Genomic DNA, 15,250 nt, shown 5'->3' on the forward strand with positions numbered 1-15,250 from the left:
GAAACATCAGACCTATTAAATTTCTGCTAGTATCTAGATTTAATAATTCTAGTGTTATTCTGTGACGGGGGAATTCTATCTATATTATATGATGCAAATATAGGAAACAAAATGCTAAGTTAACATATTTAAAATGATGTCTTTTCAAGGTATAATCACATTTATATTTGGTTTTACCACGTCCAAAACTGCTGGCTATGTAAAACAGTAATATAAATAATTTAAGTATTTTAAAATATTGTGGATGCTTTAAATGATAAAAATGACTGAATTGTTAGCATGAAAACCAATGTAAAAACAAAAATCCCTAACTCTACAGTCAAGCAATAAACATGACTACTTGTGATTTATGAATTTACCTCTTTAATGGAACAATTATGTTATTCTGGATGCAGTCTTGCCTGTAGATAACACATGTATGTCTCCTACTGACATCACAGGGATTTGTATGTATTTATTTGTGGAGGGAATTGCCTCCCCTTGTGTTTTGCAGGCTCATACTCCCATTGACATTACTGAGACCTGGAGTGTAGAATGGGTTTCTTAGGCCCTGATTCTGCAAGATGGTCCCTGCAGGTATACCCACTACCTTCAGTGTGTCTCTGCACTAACGCAGGGCTCCATCTATGGGGTGATTGGGCTATAAACTAGGCTGTAAACTTTTTGAGGGAGGAACTGTGTGTGTGGACAGCACCTTGTGTGTGCCATTGGAGTACAAATAATAATACTAATGCAGGGTTTGCCACTAGCTGTAATGGGGACAAAATCAGACCCCTTACACACAAAGGCACCTGATTCTCAAAAGCTTTATAATTTGTGTAGCTATTTACACCTGGGAAAAATGAATGTAAAAAAACCCTACCAAACCAGTCTGGCAGCATTTTACACAGGTGTAAATGACTACACTAGAGTGCTCTTCTCTTTTAACTTGATAGATTGGTGCTAACACACTGTTCCTGAGATACTTCATATTGTCTTTTAGTCTCGGTGCCCATGAATCCAAGAAATGTCACTGCCTGATGCTGCTACAAATGGGTAAATAAAATAGCAAATAACTAAGCAAGAAATGTGCTTTCGGTATGAGCCAGATCCAGGTCCCTTTGAAGTTAATAGCAGTTTTGCCACTGGCTTCAATGGGAGCAGTACTGCAAAATAATCTGCAGCAATTGGTACTCTTGAATGAATATGCTGTACATGCTTGTTTTATCAGCATCTGACTTCTGTCAATATTTTGAAAGCAGAAATGGATATAATAAACACTCAATACACTCATATTGGATACAATTCACCCGTAGGCAGTGGGATTGCACAAGGCCTATGCATTGCATAAAACTCACTTAAACTCTGTACTGATGTCATAATTGCAATTTAAATTGCACCTAGGCCTAGTCCTGCCCCACCTTCACTGGGGTGAACTTCTCCCCTCTGTGAATGCACATGCTTCAAAGTAAATGGGAATCGCCTAGTTTAGTCACCATTTCAAATTCTGAAGCCAAGGATTTCTAAGGTCACAAATGTGGTAGTTACCTACATTCCTGCTTATTAATATAGAGTTTGTTATTGTTATCACAAACACATTATTACCACTATTATTATGGGCACATACACACAAGAGGGCTACCTTAGGATGCATCCTTGTCTTGGCTTCCCTAAAACCAGCAGGCTGACTCTCTGCACATTATGCCGGGAAGCGGTTTAATAGTTGGTGAACATATTCTGTGTTTTAGTGCAGCCCCCCTGGCCTTGAGAGACACGACAGACCCTCTGTTCGCCTCTGGCAGGTCTAATCTGCATGGATTTCTGTGCAGGGCAGCCAAAATATAGTTCAAAATAGCCACAGGAGCATAATAAACTTGTGTTTATTTGGGGGCATAAATCCAGACGTGAGCAGGAATTTGGTCTTCTGTATATAAACTGAAGTCTGAGACAATACAACAGATTAAGATGAATATGGGATTAAACAATTGACACCATACTGGGATGTTATAGTCAAGAATATTTAAATAATAACAAAAGGTTTAGCAGAATTCTGGATTGTTTTTAATTTGGACTATACCACAACAACAGTTCACCGGAGACCAAAGCATATAATCTGTCTATATGATATTAATATGTGGGTGACAATGATGATTAACTTGGATGGTAGGATCAGGGCCCAGCTTGTGCTAGGCACTGTACACACATATAACAAAAGGGCAGACCCTGCCCCAAAGAGCTTACAATCTAACTACGTATTATCCATTTGGCAGTTTGCAAGTGTAATGTCTAAATGGCGAATACAAAATTGTGGGCAAATGTTAACTACCAGCTACTATCCTTTCTTACAAAATCCACAACATGAAATACAATGCGAGGGCTATTTCTAGCTCCAGCTAAATAAACCATCATAACCGTCTTTAATGTTTTTTCGTAAATCACATTTATATGATTTAAAACCCCTCATGTTTGAAGAACGTTATGAAGATTGAAGCGAAGCAGTTGAAAGGTAGGAAAGGCCAGACGGAAGGTTGTCTGTGTCTCCTGCATTCAGAGGGCCTGGGCATATACCTGATGTTAGTCTTGAATGACAGGAGCACGTACTCTCCTGCTTCCCGCAGTGCCCAGGCGAGAGAGGCCTCAGGGCAGGAATGGGAGCTGGGTAGTGAAGCGGCTCCTTGTCTCTAGTAGCTGCAGCGTGACGGATCTGTGTGGACGGGAAGAGCTCGGGCCTGTCCGGAGAAGGCTGGCTCCGGAAATTACACGGCGCGGGCAGCACGCGTGGCCCTGGCAGTAGCGAGCGCCCAGTTACCCGCAGCCCAGCCACGCTCCCCTGCACCGCCCCCCGTCACAGGGTCCCCGCCCGCCGCCCGAGCGCTGCCCCGGCGCAGGCGGGGCTTCAGGCGGGAAGGGGCTGGGCTGGGCTGGGCTGCGCGAGGCCGCCGGGTTGGGGCCATGGAGGCGGCGCGGACGCTGTTTGCTTGGGTAGGTTGGTGCCTCCGGGGCAGGCGCCCTGAGCGGTGGAGGGGAGGCTGCTGCCGCTGCCGGGGGCACGTGGGCGAGGAGGGGGGCGGGTTTGCTTCCTGTGCAGGGAAAAGGGGGAAGAAGCAGGAGGCTGGGAAGGTATTTTCCTCCCACTCTCTTCCCCCCCCCCTTGTACCTGCCCCAGCAATTTCCTCTTCCCTAAAACCAAATTATGGCCCCTCTGCAAGAGCAAAGACGCCCTCCCCCCCCCGGCTCTGCGCCCGCACCAGTGGGAGCCGGACTGTAGCCCTCTGTGCCTGCAGATGCACCTTGAGCGTGATTTCGGAGCCTTTTGCCGGTGGGATAATGGGTCCCCCTCATAAAGCCCCAGACGTGGCCCTCACAGTTGGGGTGCCGAAGGCAGAAACCATGTATTTGGGTTGTTACTACTTCAAGCCAGCGGGTGCTGGAGCACCCCTAGTTCCAGCCCGTATGGTAGGGCTCCTTGCAAGGACAGCAGTTCACCCATGTGCACAATTGCAGGGTCAAGCCCTAGATTTATAACAAGTGGGAACATTGTACGCTGGTCTCCTCAGGTTGCCTGCGTTAAAGATGAGTGTGGCTATGCCTATGCCTTGCATTGTTGAACTCTGTGGGTTCGCCTTTGCTACTCCTGATGCAATTCTAGTACACACATTATGGGCATTGCTATTTGTATGTTTGAGTGTAGCAAAGCCTCCCCTTATACAAACATGCCACACTGAATAAAAGTGCTAAAAAATAAATAGCAAAAGGCTGTGGAACGGTTGTATTAAAGCTCTCTCTATTTCTGTAGCTACCTTGTTAATCACGTAGAACAGATTGTGTACTTCTATGCTTCTTTTTTAATGTTTATCTTTGTGATCCTCCCCTTCCTGATCCCATTTGAAAAAAGTTCAGAAATAAAATGTATTTTCTGAAAGATTTCTACATTATGCCTCCCCCCTCCCCTCCAAGCAGTGTGAGAGAATCTCAGCAGCTGTGTGTATTTTGAGAACTGCTACTGTCCAAAGTTTTTGCAAGAGGAGTTTGCTCTGGCAAGTGTCGGGTCCTACGCCATCAATGTCTACAGAATTTAAGCTTTTATTTAAAAAAGAAATCAAATTTCTGTTTCTTATTGTTGTGAAGATCACCTTATAAATGTGAGTGGAATGTGATGTCTGCCTGAGACTGCTGACACTCCAGTGCCACCTCTGCTACTTTATAGCTTTGCTAAGCATTAGCAGCATGAAATTAACCAACTCAAGGCCAAATTGGGGTTGCTGTTCAGAACCACAGTTGCCATTTTTCACACAGTAAATAAGCACCCTGACTTTCACAATAAGCCCAAAATCAAGATAATCCCATTTCAAAACAAGCCAATCCATAAGAATCCCAACACTCTATGTGACTAGATCCCCCCGTGTGCAGTCTGGAACTATGGTGGGCCTGCTGTGCACCCCTGACTCTCTCCCTGCTTGCCGGGAGCCGACAAAAAAGGAGCAGCAACAAGCTACAAGCCAAAAACGAACCAACACGTGATTCACAAGCCAATTAAGCCAAAAGCAAGCCCAATTTCAGCGTTTTTTAAGTGTGTTTGGCATGTCTGTTCAGAACCCTATTTAAAGGTTTCTGGGAATGGACACCTGAAAATGTGTTCTCTCTCTCTCCCTCTCTGCAGTGTACCATTGCAATGTGTCATACGATAATACAGTCACCTGATATCCATCAAAAATAATCCATTAGTAGCTGATTGTGCCTTGGCCTTTACACTGTGGAAGAGGGAGCCAATGGGCTATGCATGCCACGGCCCATATGTAAAAAGATCATAGCTGCCGACTTGTCAGTCTGCATTCTGCTCAAATATCTGCATGGTTCAGGCACACCAATTCCTCCAAAAGTTTACCCCTTCCCTTTGAAGTCAAGAGGAGTTTTGCCATTGACTTCAATGGGACCAGGATTTCAGCTGTGGTGCATAAAGGAGACATCGGAGGTATGGTGTGGATAGCTATAGTTGCCCCTGCCTGCTCTGATCCTCACCCACAAACTATGGTGTGCAGTAGCCATATTGGTCAAAAATAATCATAATACAAGTTTGCAAGAGTAAGGGGAGATAGGCACCTCAGGCAACTGGAAACCTTATTCCCCCATCCTGAAAGCTGTCTTCCTGCTGTCTTGCCTTGCCCTTTTTTTTCCCCAGCATCTAATTGTGTTATACTCCTTGCAGTGAGTATGTAAGTTTCCCTCCTAGAAGAGTTGTACAATTAGTGAGTGGTGATAAATCACCAAACCATTTGATGATATATGTACTATTTATAATTGAGTGATTAACACCAATTTCCAGCTTCCGAATGGGCTGGAATCTCGAAATTTGTTGTAGGCCATGCAGTGCAGCCAAAAATCCCTAAAATGAACATTGACCTCTCCATCTAAGTGCCCTTTTGTGATACAGTCTTAAAATTTGCTACATTCATTTCTTATTAATTGATACCATCTCTCTTTAAGTCACATCAGGTGCTCCATAACCAGTGTGGGAGCGAGAAGGAACCCAGGTGAGGCAGGGGATTTGAGGTAGAAAAGGGCCAGTGAAAAATTCTAATGATTAATTTCTGCTTCGGGGCAGTAATTTTGGGTCTGAGGTCACCAACACCCAGTAACAGGTTTTTGCTAAGAATGTTGTTGAAGGCAAGTAAATGTGCTATTGGAATTGATGTTGATAGCAGTCCATAAGTCTGGCTGATCTGACTATCAACTAGTGCTGTTGAGAAGCCTCAACGACATTTTAAGACTGCCCATATTATATTTTCAGTGGTTACTTTGTGCTGCTCATTTATCTGGCTTGGTTTTACCTTATAATATACCAGTAGCTTCTCTTTATGCCCTCTCTGAGTTAAAAGAGCTGACTAATGAGAGACTACTGTTTCCATTTCACCTGTTCCAAGTTCCAAATGAGACAGCATGTGCTTCTTACTTCATTTTGGGGGTGTTATGCTGAGAGAACATCTACATTAATGAAAATTTAGTGGAGGGTGGTTACATTTATTAGCATAATTATTACATGCATAATTTTAACACTAACAAGCCTTACCCATTCTTTAGTAGGCACACTGGGCTAAACTCAGCACTGATATATTCAGGCACAATTCCATCAATAGCATCGTAGTTGTACTAGCGTACATCAGTAGTGAATTTGGCTCAAAGTGCCTAAAATTATTTTGCCAAATTTTCTTAGTTAGCCAGGGATACATTTTATTTGTACAATTATAAAAAGGAATTTGGAAATATTCAGCAGCTTTTCTGAGGAATATTTGACAAGCCCAAGGCTGCATAAAAAGAACACAGCTTATGCCATTCATATCACTGTGGGTTGAGGGTTTGTATAATAAGGAAACAGATGCATGCAAAAAATAAGCAAATTTTGGCATAGAGAAATAGGATAGCTGTTTTTTAAAATAATCAGCCAGATGTTCACAGTAGGTCTCCGCTTAGGGACTTATTTGGTAAACTAGTGAGAGTGGTGGCCATTTATACTATGTATGGTACCACAGTGCAGACCATTCATAGTTTTCCTTATGACAGTTCATGTTGTTTGAATGAGAAGCTGCACTGGAATTGATTTGCTACACGGTGGGAAGGATGGTTTAGTAATGGATAGAGCACTGGACTGGGACTGAGGAGTCCTAGATTCAGTTTCTGGTTTAGCCACGGACTTGCCATGTGATCTTGGGCAGATCGCTTAATCTATTTTTTTGCCTCAGTTCTGCATTTGTAAAATAGGGATAATACTTTTTACCTGACAGGGATGGTGTGAGACTAAAATTCAGACAGGGGAGTGAGGCGCTCAGTAACTATGGTACTGAGGGCAACATAAGTACTTAAGAATTGACTGCCCATAGCTTTATGGACTGCATCAGTGATGCTGACTACCTTATTTTTCTGCATCTCAAGTTGTGAACTTAAACTCTCCCATGATTTAAAATGTAGTATAAACCTTGCTCAGTAGCTCTCGAAATCAGTCCCTGTACTGTACAGTACAACATTCTTCATTACATACTGTATTTCTCTAAAAAGAGGCGTTCCCTTGCTTAAGATGCATCATGGCAGATGTCGTGATTTCTGTGATAAATATGGATTCTGTATGGATTGCAATTGCAAATATTTTTATATGAGTACTAGTTATGGAGAATCCTGCATGTGTACGCCAGCAGTTAGGCACTTCACATTTTTATATTCTTTAATACCTAGTAGTTTATTAATGCGTCTCTTACACTTTTACATAGTAACTTTTATCCCTATGTTTGTGGTTTATAACAGGTCCTATGTATATCCACTACAGTTTTACATGCATACAGTAGGCATTGCCATGCATCTTTTAAATATTATGCACAATACAGCAATTGCCACTTTGTCTCAATCCATTTGCTCACTCAGGCTTCTACTTTACCCAGTGCAAATATTCTTAAGAAATTATAATCTGATTCTAATAATATTTCAGGTTACAGGAGAGAAAAATTAAATTATTTAATAGATTTTAAAACCAGATGGTACCATCATGTAATTCTAGTTTGACCTGTTGCATGATGCAGGACATAGAATTTCACCAAATGATTCCTGCATCAAGTACATAACTGCTGTGAAAATATTGCATCTTGCAAATTCTAGTCTGAATTTGTCTAGCTTCACCTTCCAGCTATTGGATCGTGTTATGCCTTTGTCTGCTAGATTAAAGAATTTCTACTTCAGAAATAGTGTCCCGATGTAGATACTTACAGACTATGATCGAATCACCTCTTAACCCTCTCTTGAATAAACAAAATAGATTGATCGTTAGAGCCCTGTGCGGGTACAAAATTTGTATCTGCATCTGAGCCGCGATCTGCAAACATGGTATAAAGCAGATATCCGCTGATTTGCAGGGCTCTAGATATAAAATTTGGATCTGAATCCATCCGCGATCTGCAAACATGGTCTGCGGATATCCCCATCCACAGATATAAAGTGGATAGCTGCAGATTTGCAGGGCTCTATCGATCGTTAGTCTCTCACTGTAAATGCAAGTTTTCTAGACCTAAAATCCTTCTTGTAGGTTTTTTCTGAACCTTTTTCAATTTGTCAACATCCTTTTTAAAGAGTGGACACCAGAAGTGGACACAATATTTCAGGAATGGTCTCACAAATACTATATGTGTAATGGTAATACCATCTCTTTACTTCTAATCAGTACCCCCTCCTTTTTTAAAAATTTCCTCAACAAAATTCATGTAAGACTGCAAAATTTAAAAATGGAGGTGCCAACAAACTTTGCAAAGTGCTTAGGTGGACCTGCTGCTCTTTGAATGAAATACAGCTCTTAAAGTGTATAATATTATACATGCAGTATTCATCTCTTTCAGCAGCACTGCAAACTTGAGAAGTCTTAAGTACTAGTGCAGGGGTCGGCAACCTTTCAGAAGTGATGTGCTAAGTCTTCATTTATTCACTCTAATTTAGGTTTCGCGTGCCAGTAATACATTTAAATGTTTTTAGAAGGTCTCTTTCTATAAGTCTATAATATATAACTAAACAATTGTTGTATGTAAAGTAAATAAGGTTTTTAAAATGTTTAAGAAGCTTCATTTAAAATGAAATTAAAATGCAGAGCCCCCTGGACTGGTGGCCAGGACCCGGGAAAATCAGCTTGCGTGCCGCCTTTGGCACACATGCCATAGGTTGCCTACCCCTGTTCTAGTGGATAAAAGTGGCTAATGTTTAATGGCAAAGGCATGTTGAACTTGTACTATCTGATGCCTACTCAGTAATTTTAAGGGTTTGCATATAATGGGCCTAAGATCCAAGGTATCTGTGTTCTAAGTTCTGCATAACAAAATACGGACAAGTTGAGTTTTTGCAAACCCTAAATAAACTCATTTCTAATTAAAGGCTAATTGCTTTATCAATAAAGCTCTTTCATATTTTTATTTTTCTGTATGTGTTTAAAGGGTGCAAACAGCTATGGGCAGCTCGGCCTTGGTCATAAAGAGGATGTGCTGTTGCCTCAGTCTCTGAACGATTTTTCCTGCAAACATCAAAACATTAAGAGCATTGCTGGAGGAGGAGGACACTCTGCAGTTATTACTGGTAACAGACATTCACATGACGTGCAATGCAAGGACTGGCATGTTTCTGAATGAGAACCTTCTTGCTGGGCATCGTTCGGTGCTGTGCTGCCACCTATGTGTGGATTGCAGTTTCTAGCAAGTGCCAATTTTAATTACAAAGCGGAAAAGTTATTTGCTGCCAATGAATTGAATTGTTTTGGAGAGGAGTTATGTTATTTCAGTTGCCTCTAATGGTCATTTTATGATTATGTGATAATTATTTCTTAGCCTGTTCTACCTGCTTATTATGCAAGAGGGTTCATTACTTTTGGGGGGAAGAGAGGATATTTCACTTTGAAAAGGTAGGTTATTCCTTACCTTAAGTGGTGTCCAAACCCCTGATTGGAAAGTTCTACCATAAATAATGGCTACTTAGGAAGTAGGAAGGATATGAAGGAGAAAGTGAATAGGATGAAAGCCTTCACTCTGAAACACTGAGAGGGAGCAATGTTAATGTTAAAATCATCTCCCTTGGCAGTCACATCCTCCATGGCTGTGTCTACACAAGAAAGAAAAGGGTATTTTTAATTTGTTAAAGATATATAATTTTATCTTGAGAAGATAAGGCCTATGCACACAGTGCTAATTTATCGCAGGATCACAATGTGTGTATGATTCTGTTTGCCTGTGTTATGACTGTGACAGTGGTTTTATTTTGCAGGTGCAGGAGAACTCTTTGTATGTGGCCAAAACAAAGAAGGGCAATTGGGACTCAATCACACTGAGGATGTCCTGTGTTTTACTTCCTGCACTTCACTGTCTAGTGTTTGTGTGATACAAGTGGCCTGTGGTTGGGATTTTACAATCATACTTACTGGTAAGTCCATCTCACTAATAATAATACCTAGCTCTTATATAGTGCTTTCATCAGCATATCTGAAAGTGCTTTACAAATGAGATCAGTATCATTATCTCCATTTTACAGATGGGGAAACTGAGACTCAGAGCAGTGAAACAACTTGCCCAAGGTCACCCAGCAGGCCAGTGGCAGAGCCAGGAATTGAATTCAGGTCTCCCAATCCAGTGCTCTGTCCACTAGGCAACACTGTCTCCCACTAGGGCCTGGAGAAATATTATGACATACAGTAAAAGCACAGAGCTCTGTCGTACCAAGGTCTGTACAAAGCCTGAGTGCTCAGAGGTTTTATGCTCTTTGCTTTGCAAGTGGAATTGCTGTATGTTCCGCACATTCCCTCTTCAGTTATCTTTAGACCTTTACTGAATATGGTTTATAAGAACACAAGCCCTTGAGCTTTTTGAAAAGGGACAGTTCAGTTCTTTATATGCTGTGCTGTGGTATCTTGCATATAGTTCTTTTAATGATGTGTTATGGTATCTTGCTTATAACCATAAATGTACCCTAAGGTATAATGTTATGAGTTGCACTGCTCCAACAAGGCTGTATTATGTTGCAGGAAATGGACAAGTTTTATCTTGTGGGTCTAACTCTTTTGGACAACTAGGAGTCCCTCAAACTTCAGGAGGATGTTTGATCCCACAAAAGATTGAGGTAAAGACTCAAGAAAGTTGTCCTCTACAGATCTGGTCCTGTTTTCAGCGCCCCATACAAAACTCACTAAAATCAGTGGAAACTCTCCTATGGATTTCAGTGAGTTTTGGATCAAGCCCTTGGACTCATTGAAGACAACAGAATTACTCGTGTGAATGATAAATATCCAGGATTAGGCATTTTAAGAGAGTGAACAGTGTTGTAGACATTAGAAAGTCAGCACTTCAGAAAGGTAGAGGTGTGTGTGTGTGTGTGTGTGTGTTAAATGAAGAAGGTGCCAACTTTCCTAGAGGAGAATGGTACATTTTGGAAAAAGGACATAAAATTTCATCCACACACATTTTAATAGCCACAGTCAACCAAACAATAGGCCAAATCCTCAGATGGTGTAAACTGAGTGAAGTCAAAGGAGCTATGTTGATTTTCACCATCTGAGGCTCTGACCCAGGGCGTATAAGGTGTTAGAAATGTTTCAGTACACACTTTAGGAAAGAAGGAAAGGATTTCCACTGATCTTAAATTTTATTTAGTTTCTTAGGGCTTTATGTTGAAAAATTCAAAGGATCAAAGAAGAACTTGTTAAAAAACACAGCTGATTTCAATATAATCAGCTGTGTTCTGGGACGTCTACTGTAGGAAAGTTTTTGTTCAACTGAGTTCCTTCTGCTGGCACATGCTATATAAATGCCAATTCTTTGGTTTTGTGCTTCTGCATTTATAGTTTAGCAGTGCAACGTAATATGCAGAAAGATCTTTTAGCAGAGGTTGCAGAATCCATTCCTAACATTTTATTTTTATAAGAAAAATTAGTGTGAGAAATCAGCACTTTTGATCATCCCTACAATAAGAAACTAGTGTGTGTGCAGGGAAATTAAAATTTTATGGATTTTAGATGCATTTTCTTTGAAATGATAAGCAGCAGCTAAAAAAAGAAAGGAAGTCAAAAATACATTAGTATTGTCCTCATTTAACCTCCACATGTTTATCAAACCATATCAATTTAAAAAAAAATATGTTTGGAGACTAGGGAATCCCATTCCTTATTGGTCTGTCTCTTGCACTCATAAACGCTGAGGGGGCAGACTCTTAAACCCCAGCCTGTGTTGAAGAATACCTTGCTCCACAGATAGTCATCATTGCAGTCAATGGGAGTACTTATGGGGTAAGGCACTACTCAGCTTAAATAAGGGTATCAGAATCTATCTCTAAAGTAATTGCTTTAAAAATCTTATAAGAAATAGCTACTGAGATTTATGTATCCTCAGAGGAGCTTTACCACTGTTGGCTATGAACCCAGCGGTGTGAATGAATTCCTCATGGCGGCACTATTTTCTCCTTCTAATTAATCCCTATTTACACTTGGGTTTCTATTTTTAGAACATTAATGAAACTCTTTTCTCTCCAAATAAATTCCCATTTCTGTTCCATTGCAGAGAACTCCCGTTCTGTAAAGCTTCAGAAACGGCAAAGTCCTTTCTGGTGCTTTGGCTAGGATTACCAGTCTCATCACCAATGCCAAAGCCTGTCTGTTGCTTTTTTTAAATTCAGGGACAGCATGGTTATAGAAACGAGAGAAAGACCTGTTAAGTTATCTAGTCCTCGTGGGTACAGGAACTGTGTCATGTCTTGTGTTTGTACAGCACCTACCATCCTTGGAAGCTGCTGCATTACTACTGATAATTATAGTCTACCACCCTGACAATGCAGGCTCATTCTGCATCTACAGTATTTTCTAGTGGGGTTTTACACAGCTGGTATATATCTGTCAATTCCTAATTTAATAAACCACTTGAGCAGTGTTTTGTAAGCACTACTTGTGTTACATTAAATGCTCATGTTTGCTGCCATTTCTTCTATATCAATATTACACCCACAAAACTATGTTAAAAGAATGTTAAGTTTGCAAAATCAAGCCCTCAAGTTAGGAAATGCTAGAATTAAGGCATCCTATGCAACCTTAATTTGGTCCCTCTGTGTATAAGTGTTATAATACAGTTTAATTCAGTGTTCATACCTAAAGACAAGGTCTTATAACTGAAGTGTTACACACCATTAACTATAAGTGTGCTGCCAGCTCTGTCTAAATTATTAAATTGCCCATCATCATAGTGTGTTGGAACCAGTGAATTGTTTTGCACTGTGGACTAATGTGGCCGCCTGTTACTGATATTTGTTACTGAATATCCAGTATGATAAAAGGGGGACCGTAAAATTGTGTATGTTTGCATCTTAGTTACAAATTGCTGAGATTTCTTCCTTCATGTGAGTATTTTGAGCTCAACTGTTGATCTGCTGCTGTACTATGGCACTTCTGGAAGCTTTGCTTGGTTTTCTTAAGAAATGCCCAAGACTATATTGAAATGAGACTGAAATACATTCTAAAATAAATATCTTTGTGCTGAACTCTGTGACATATAGTCTGTAAATATGATACCATTTTCTTGCATTTGATAAAACATGTTTCTCTCTGAGAGGTGTAAAATGCAAATTGCAAATATGTTTTTTTCTTATGTTTGAATAGTCCCTCACAGAGAAGGCGGTGAATGTTGCTGCAGGACTCAGACATGCTCTTGCTGCTACAGGTGAATATGGCATCATGAAGTTAACATTTCAGACAGAAATTAATAGTACTTTTATTATGTGAGATGTCTAATAGCTTACATTAAAAAAAAGGGGCGGGGGAGGGAAAGGATTTATGATTTTATTCCTATTTGTTACAGAAGCCATAGGAAAATGACATCTGAATAGTCCTGTCCATGATAAGGACAGGCATGTTAGGCAAGAACATGATAATGAATATGCTAGAAACACCTCTTTCCAAAAAATGGTGCTGAAAAGAGCACAAGGCCAGATTTTCAAAGCTATTTCGATGCCTAAATAGCTTTGAAAATTTGGCCCTTAGTGACTTTTTGGGTCTCCTGCTATCAGCTGTGCTCTATCTCGGCAGGTCATAGTTTGTATGAAATTTAAGGCCTTATCCTGCAGTCTGTTTTCAGAATTCTCCAAGGCTTGATGGGGAATCTTCCACAGTCATTCTATGGATTTGGCAGGTTTTGCTACAATCAACAGTCAACATGTTGCTTTCTTCTTGTTACTTGTATATGAGTTCCAGACAGTTGCGTATTGGGTGAAGGGGTAAAGGGTTGAGATAGAGATTGGAAGAAGTGTGTAGTCTAGTGGTTGGAACAAGAACTAGAAATCATGCACTCCTGAGCTCTGACCATGATTCTCAATTATAATCCAGATCCTGATACTTGTATCCTCTGGGCTAAATTATGTCCAGCCGTAGGGGTCTGAGCAGAGGACTACTGGGCATAAGAGGTTAGGTCACAGTGTAGCAGGGAAATCAGCCTCTGTGGGGTTGTTACTCCCCGCTGCTTTGCAAGTGGAGGTGTAGGGGTGGGAAGTCAGTGGAGCCTTGACTGCTTCCCAACATGTTGGCCAGCACAGCTGAGTTGGTATGGAGAGGGTAGTAAGCTGTGCCAGGTAAAGGGCTGGCAGAATTTATTTCTCCCCAGGAGGCTGAATTGTGGGACTTAACTGTGATTCAAAGAATCACAGTTCAGTCCCATATCCTCTCTTGAGGCAGTGCAAATACACAATTTTCCTGACCGTGAGTCCTAAGCAACTCCACAATGTAGTCCTCAGGGATTTAGAGCAAGACACGTACCCCTCTTTGGTTCAGGTTTCCCATTTATAAAAGGAGATTAATAACCACCTGCCTCTTGGAGGCCTTGTCAGGATTCATTCAATGTGTGTAAAGTGTGTTTGGGATGAAAAGGGTATATAAGTGGAAAGTAGTATTCTTTATAGATAACTTTTTAATTAACACCATTATAACCTAAGCCAAGCAAACACTCCTTTGAAATTAGTTAACAAGCGAAAAGACAGTCAACTGAATTTGTCAGTAATCTCTGTGTTTTAATTTCCCTTTGTATGGTCGCACTGAGAAGAAAGCGGCGTGGTGTTCCAATGGGGAACAGGCATGGCTTCTCGGGCAAACCGGGCAAGCCAAGGGAAAATGATCCCTTCCTTCTTAACAGCAAAAGAACCTTGTAAAGTAACAGGTAACTAAAGAATCACACTTTTTCTTTGTAAAGACAGTAGCACTGGGAACAGTAATATATAGACCATGTACATACATACAAACAATGCACCTTTTCTATAAGCCCTCCTGGTGTGTTATCTACGCTTCCCATAATTTTGCAGTGATTCAGATTCATTACAGAAGGTCATTACAGAAGTAGTGAATTCATTGATGCTGGGTAAGGGGCAAATCCAGACCCCATCCTGCTTGGACACGGTGGGAACTAGGGCAGCTGCTGTGTGCAAGGAGGGGATGTGGATGTAAGGGAGCTGTGTTCTGTGGCAGCATGGCGGGGTTGGAACATGGGTGGGCTGATGTGCTGGGAGTGGGACTTTGACACTCCATGGACCCTCCTGTCTGTCTCACATTACAGGGGTGTGAGTGGCCATGGTAACCTCCCTGGAGTGGCTCTGCAGATGTGCTGTGGCTTGCAGACAGGTTTCCCTTCTATGTTCCCCGGCATATCTCTGTAACCCCTGGTGTTGGTGTTCCAGTGTGAACTGGCATGGCCAGGGCTCAGGGTCTGGATTTCCCCTTACTCACAGAAACACAACATCA

At 41.2% G+C, this 15,250-nt stretch overlaps 1 protein-coding gene across 2 annotated transcripts in view; it reads left to right on the forward strand.

Moving 5' to 3' along the window:
- Nucleotides 1–2,877: 2,877 nt before the first annotated feature.
- Nucleotides 2,878–15,250, forward strand: part of SERGEF (secretion regulating guanine nucleotide exchange factor) — a 254,334-nt gene continuing 241,961 nt past the window's right edge. For both annotated transcript variants that reach the window (XM_054027820.1, XM_054027819.1), the window contains exons 1-6: nucleotides 2,878–2,961; nucleotides 8,937–9,075; nucleotides 9,757–9,912; nucleotides 10,511–10,605; nucleotides 13,127–13,187; nucleotides 14,559–14,672. In XM_054027820.1, coding sequence (XP_053883795.1) covers nucleotides 2,932–2,961; nucleotides 8,937–9,075; nucleotides 9,757–9,912; nucleotides 10,511–10,605; nucleotides 13,127–13,187; nucleotides 14,559–14,672 — 595 coding nt within the window. In that variant the 5' untranslated portion in view covers nucleotides 2,878–2,931. The remainder of the gene's footprint in view (nucleotides 2,962–8,936; nucleotides 9,076–9,756; nucleotides 9,913–10,510; nucleotides 10,606–13,126; nucleotides 13,188–14,558; nucleotides 14,673–15,250) is intronic.

The sequence above is a fragment of the Malaclemys terrapin genome, chromosome 4, assembly GCF_027887155.1.
Source record: "Malaclemys terrapin pileata isolate rMalTer1 chromosome 4, rMalTer1.hap1, whole genome shotgun sequence".
In the NCBI taxonomy this organism is placed as follows: Eukaryota; Metazoa; Chordata; order Testudines; family Emydidae; genus Malaclemys; species Malaclemys terrapin.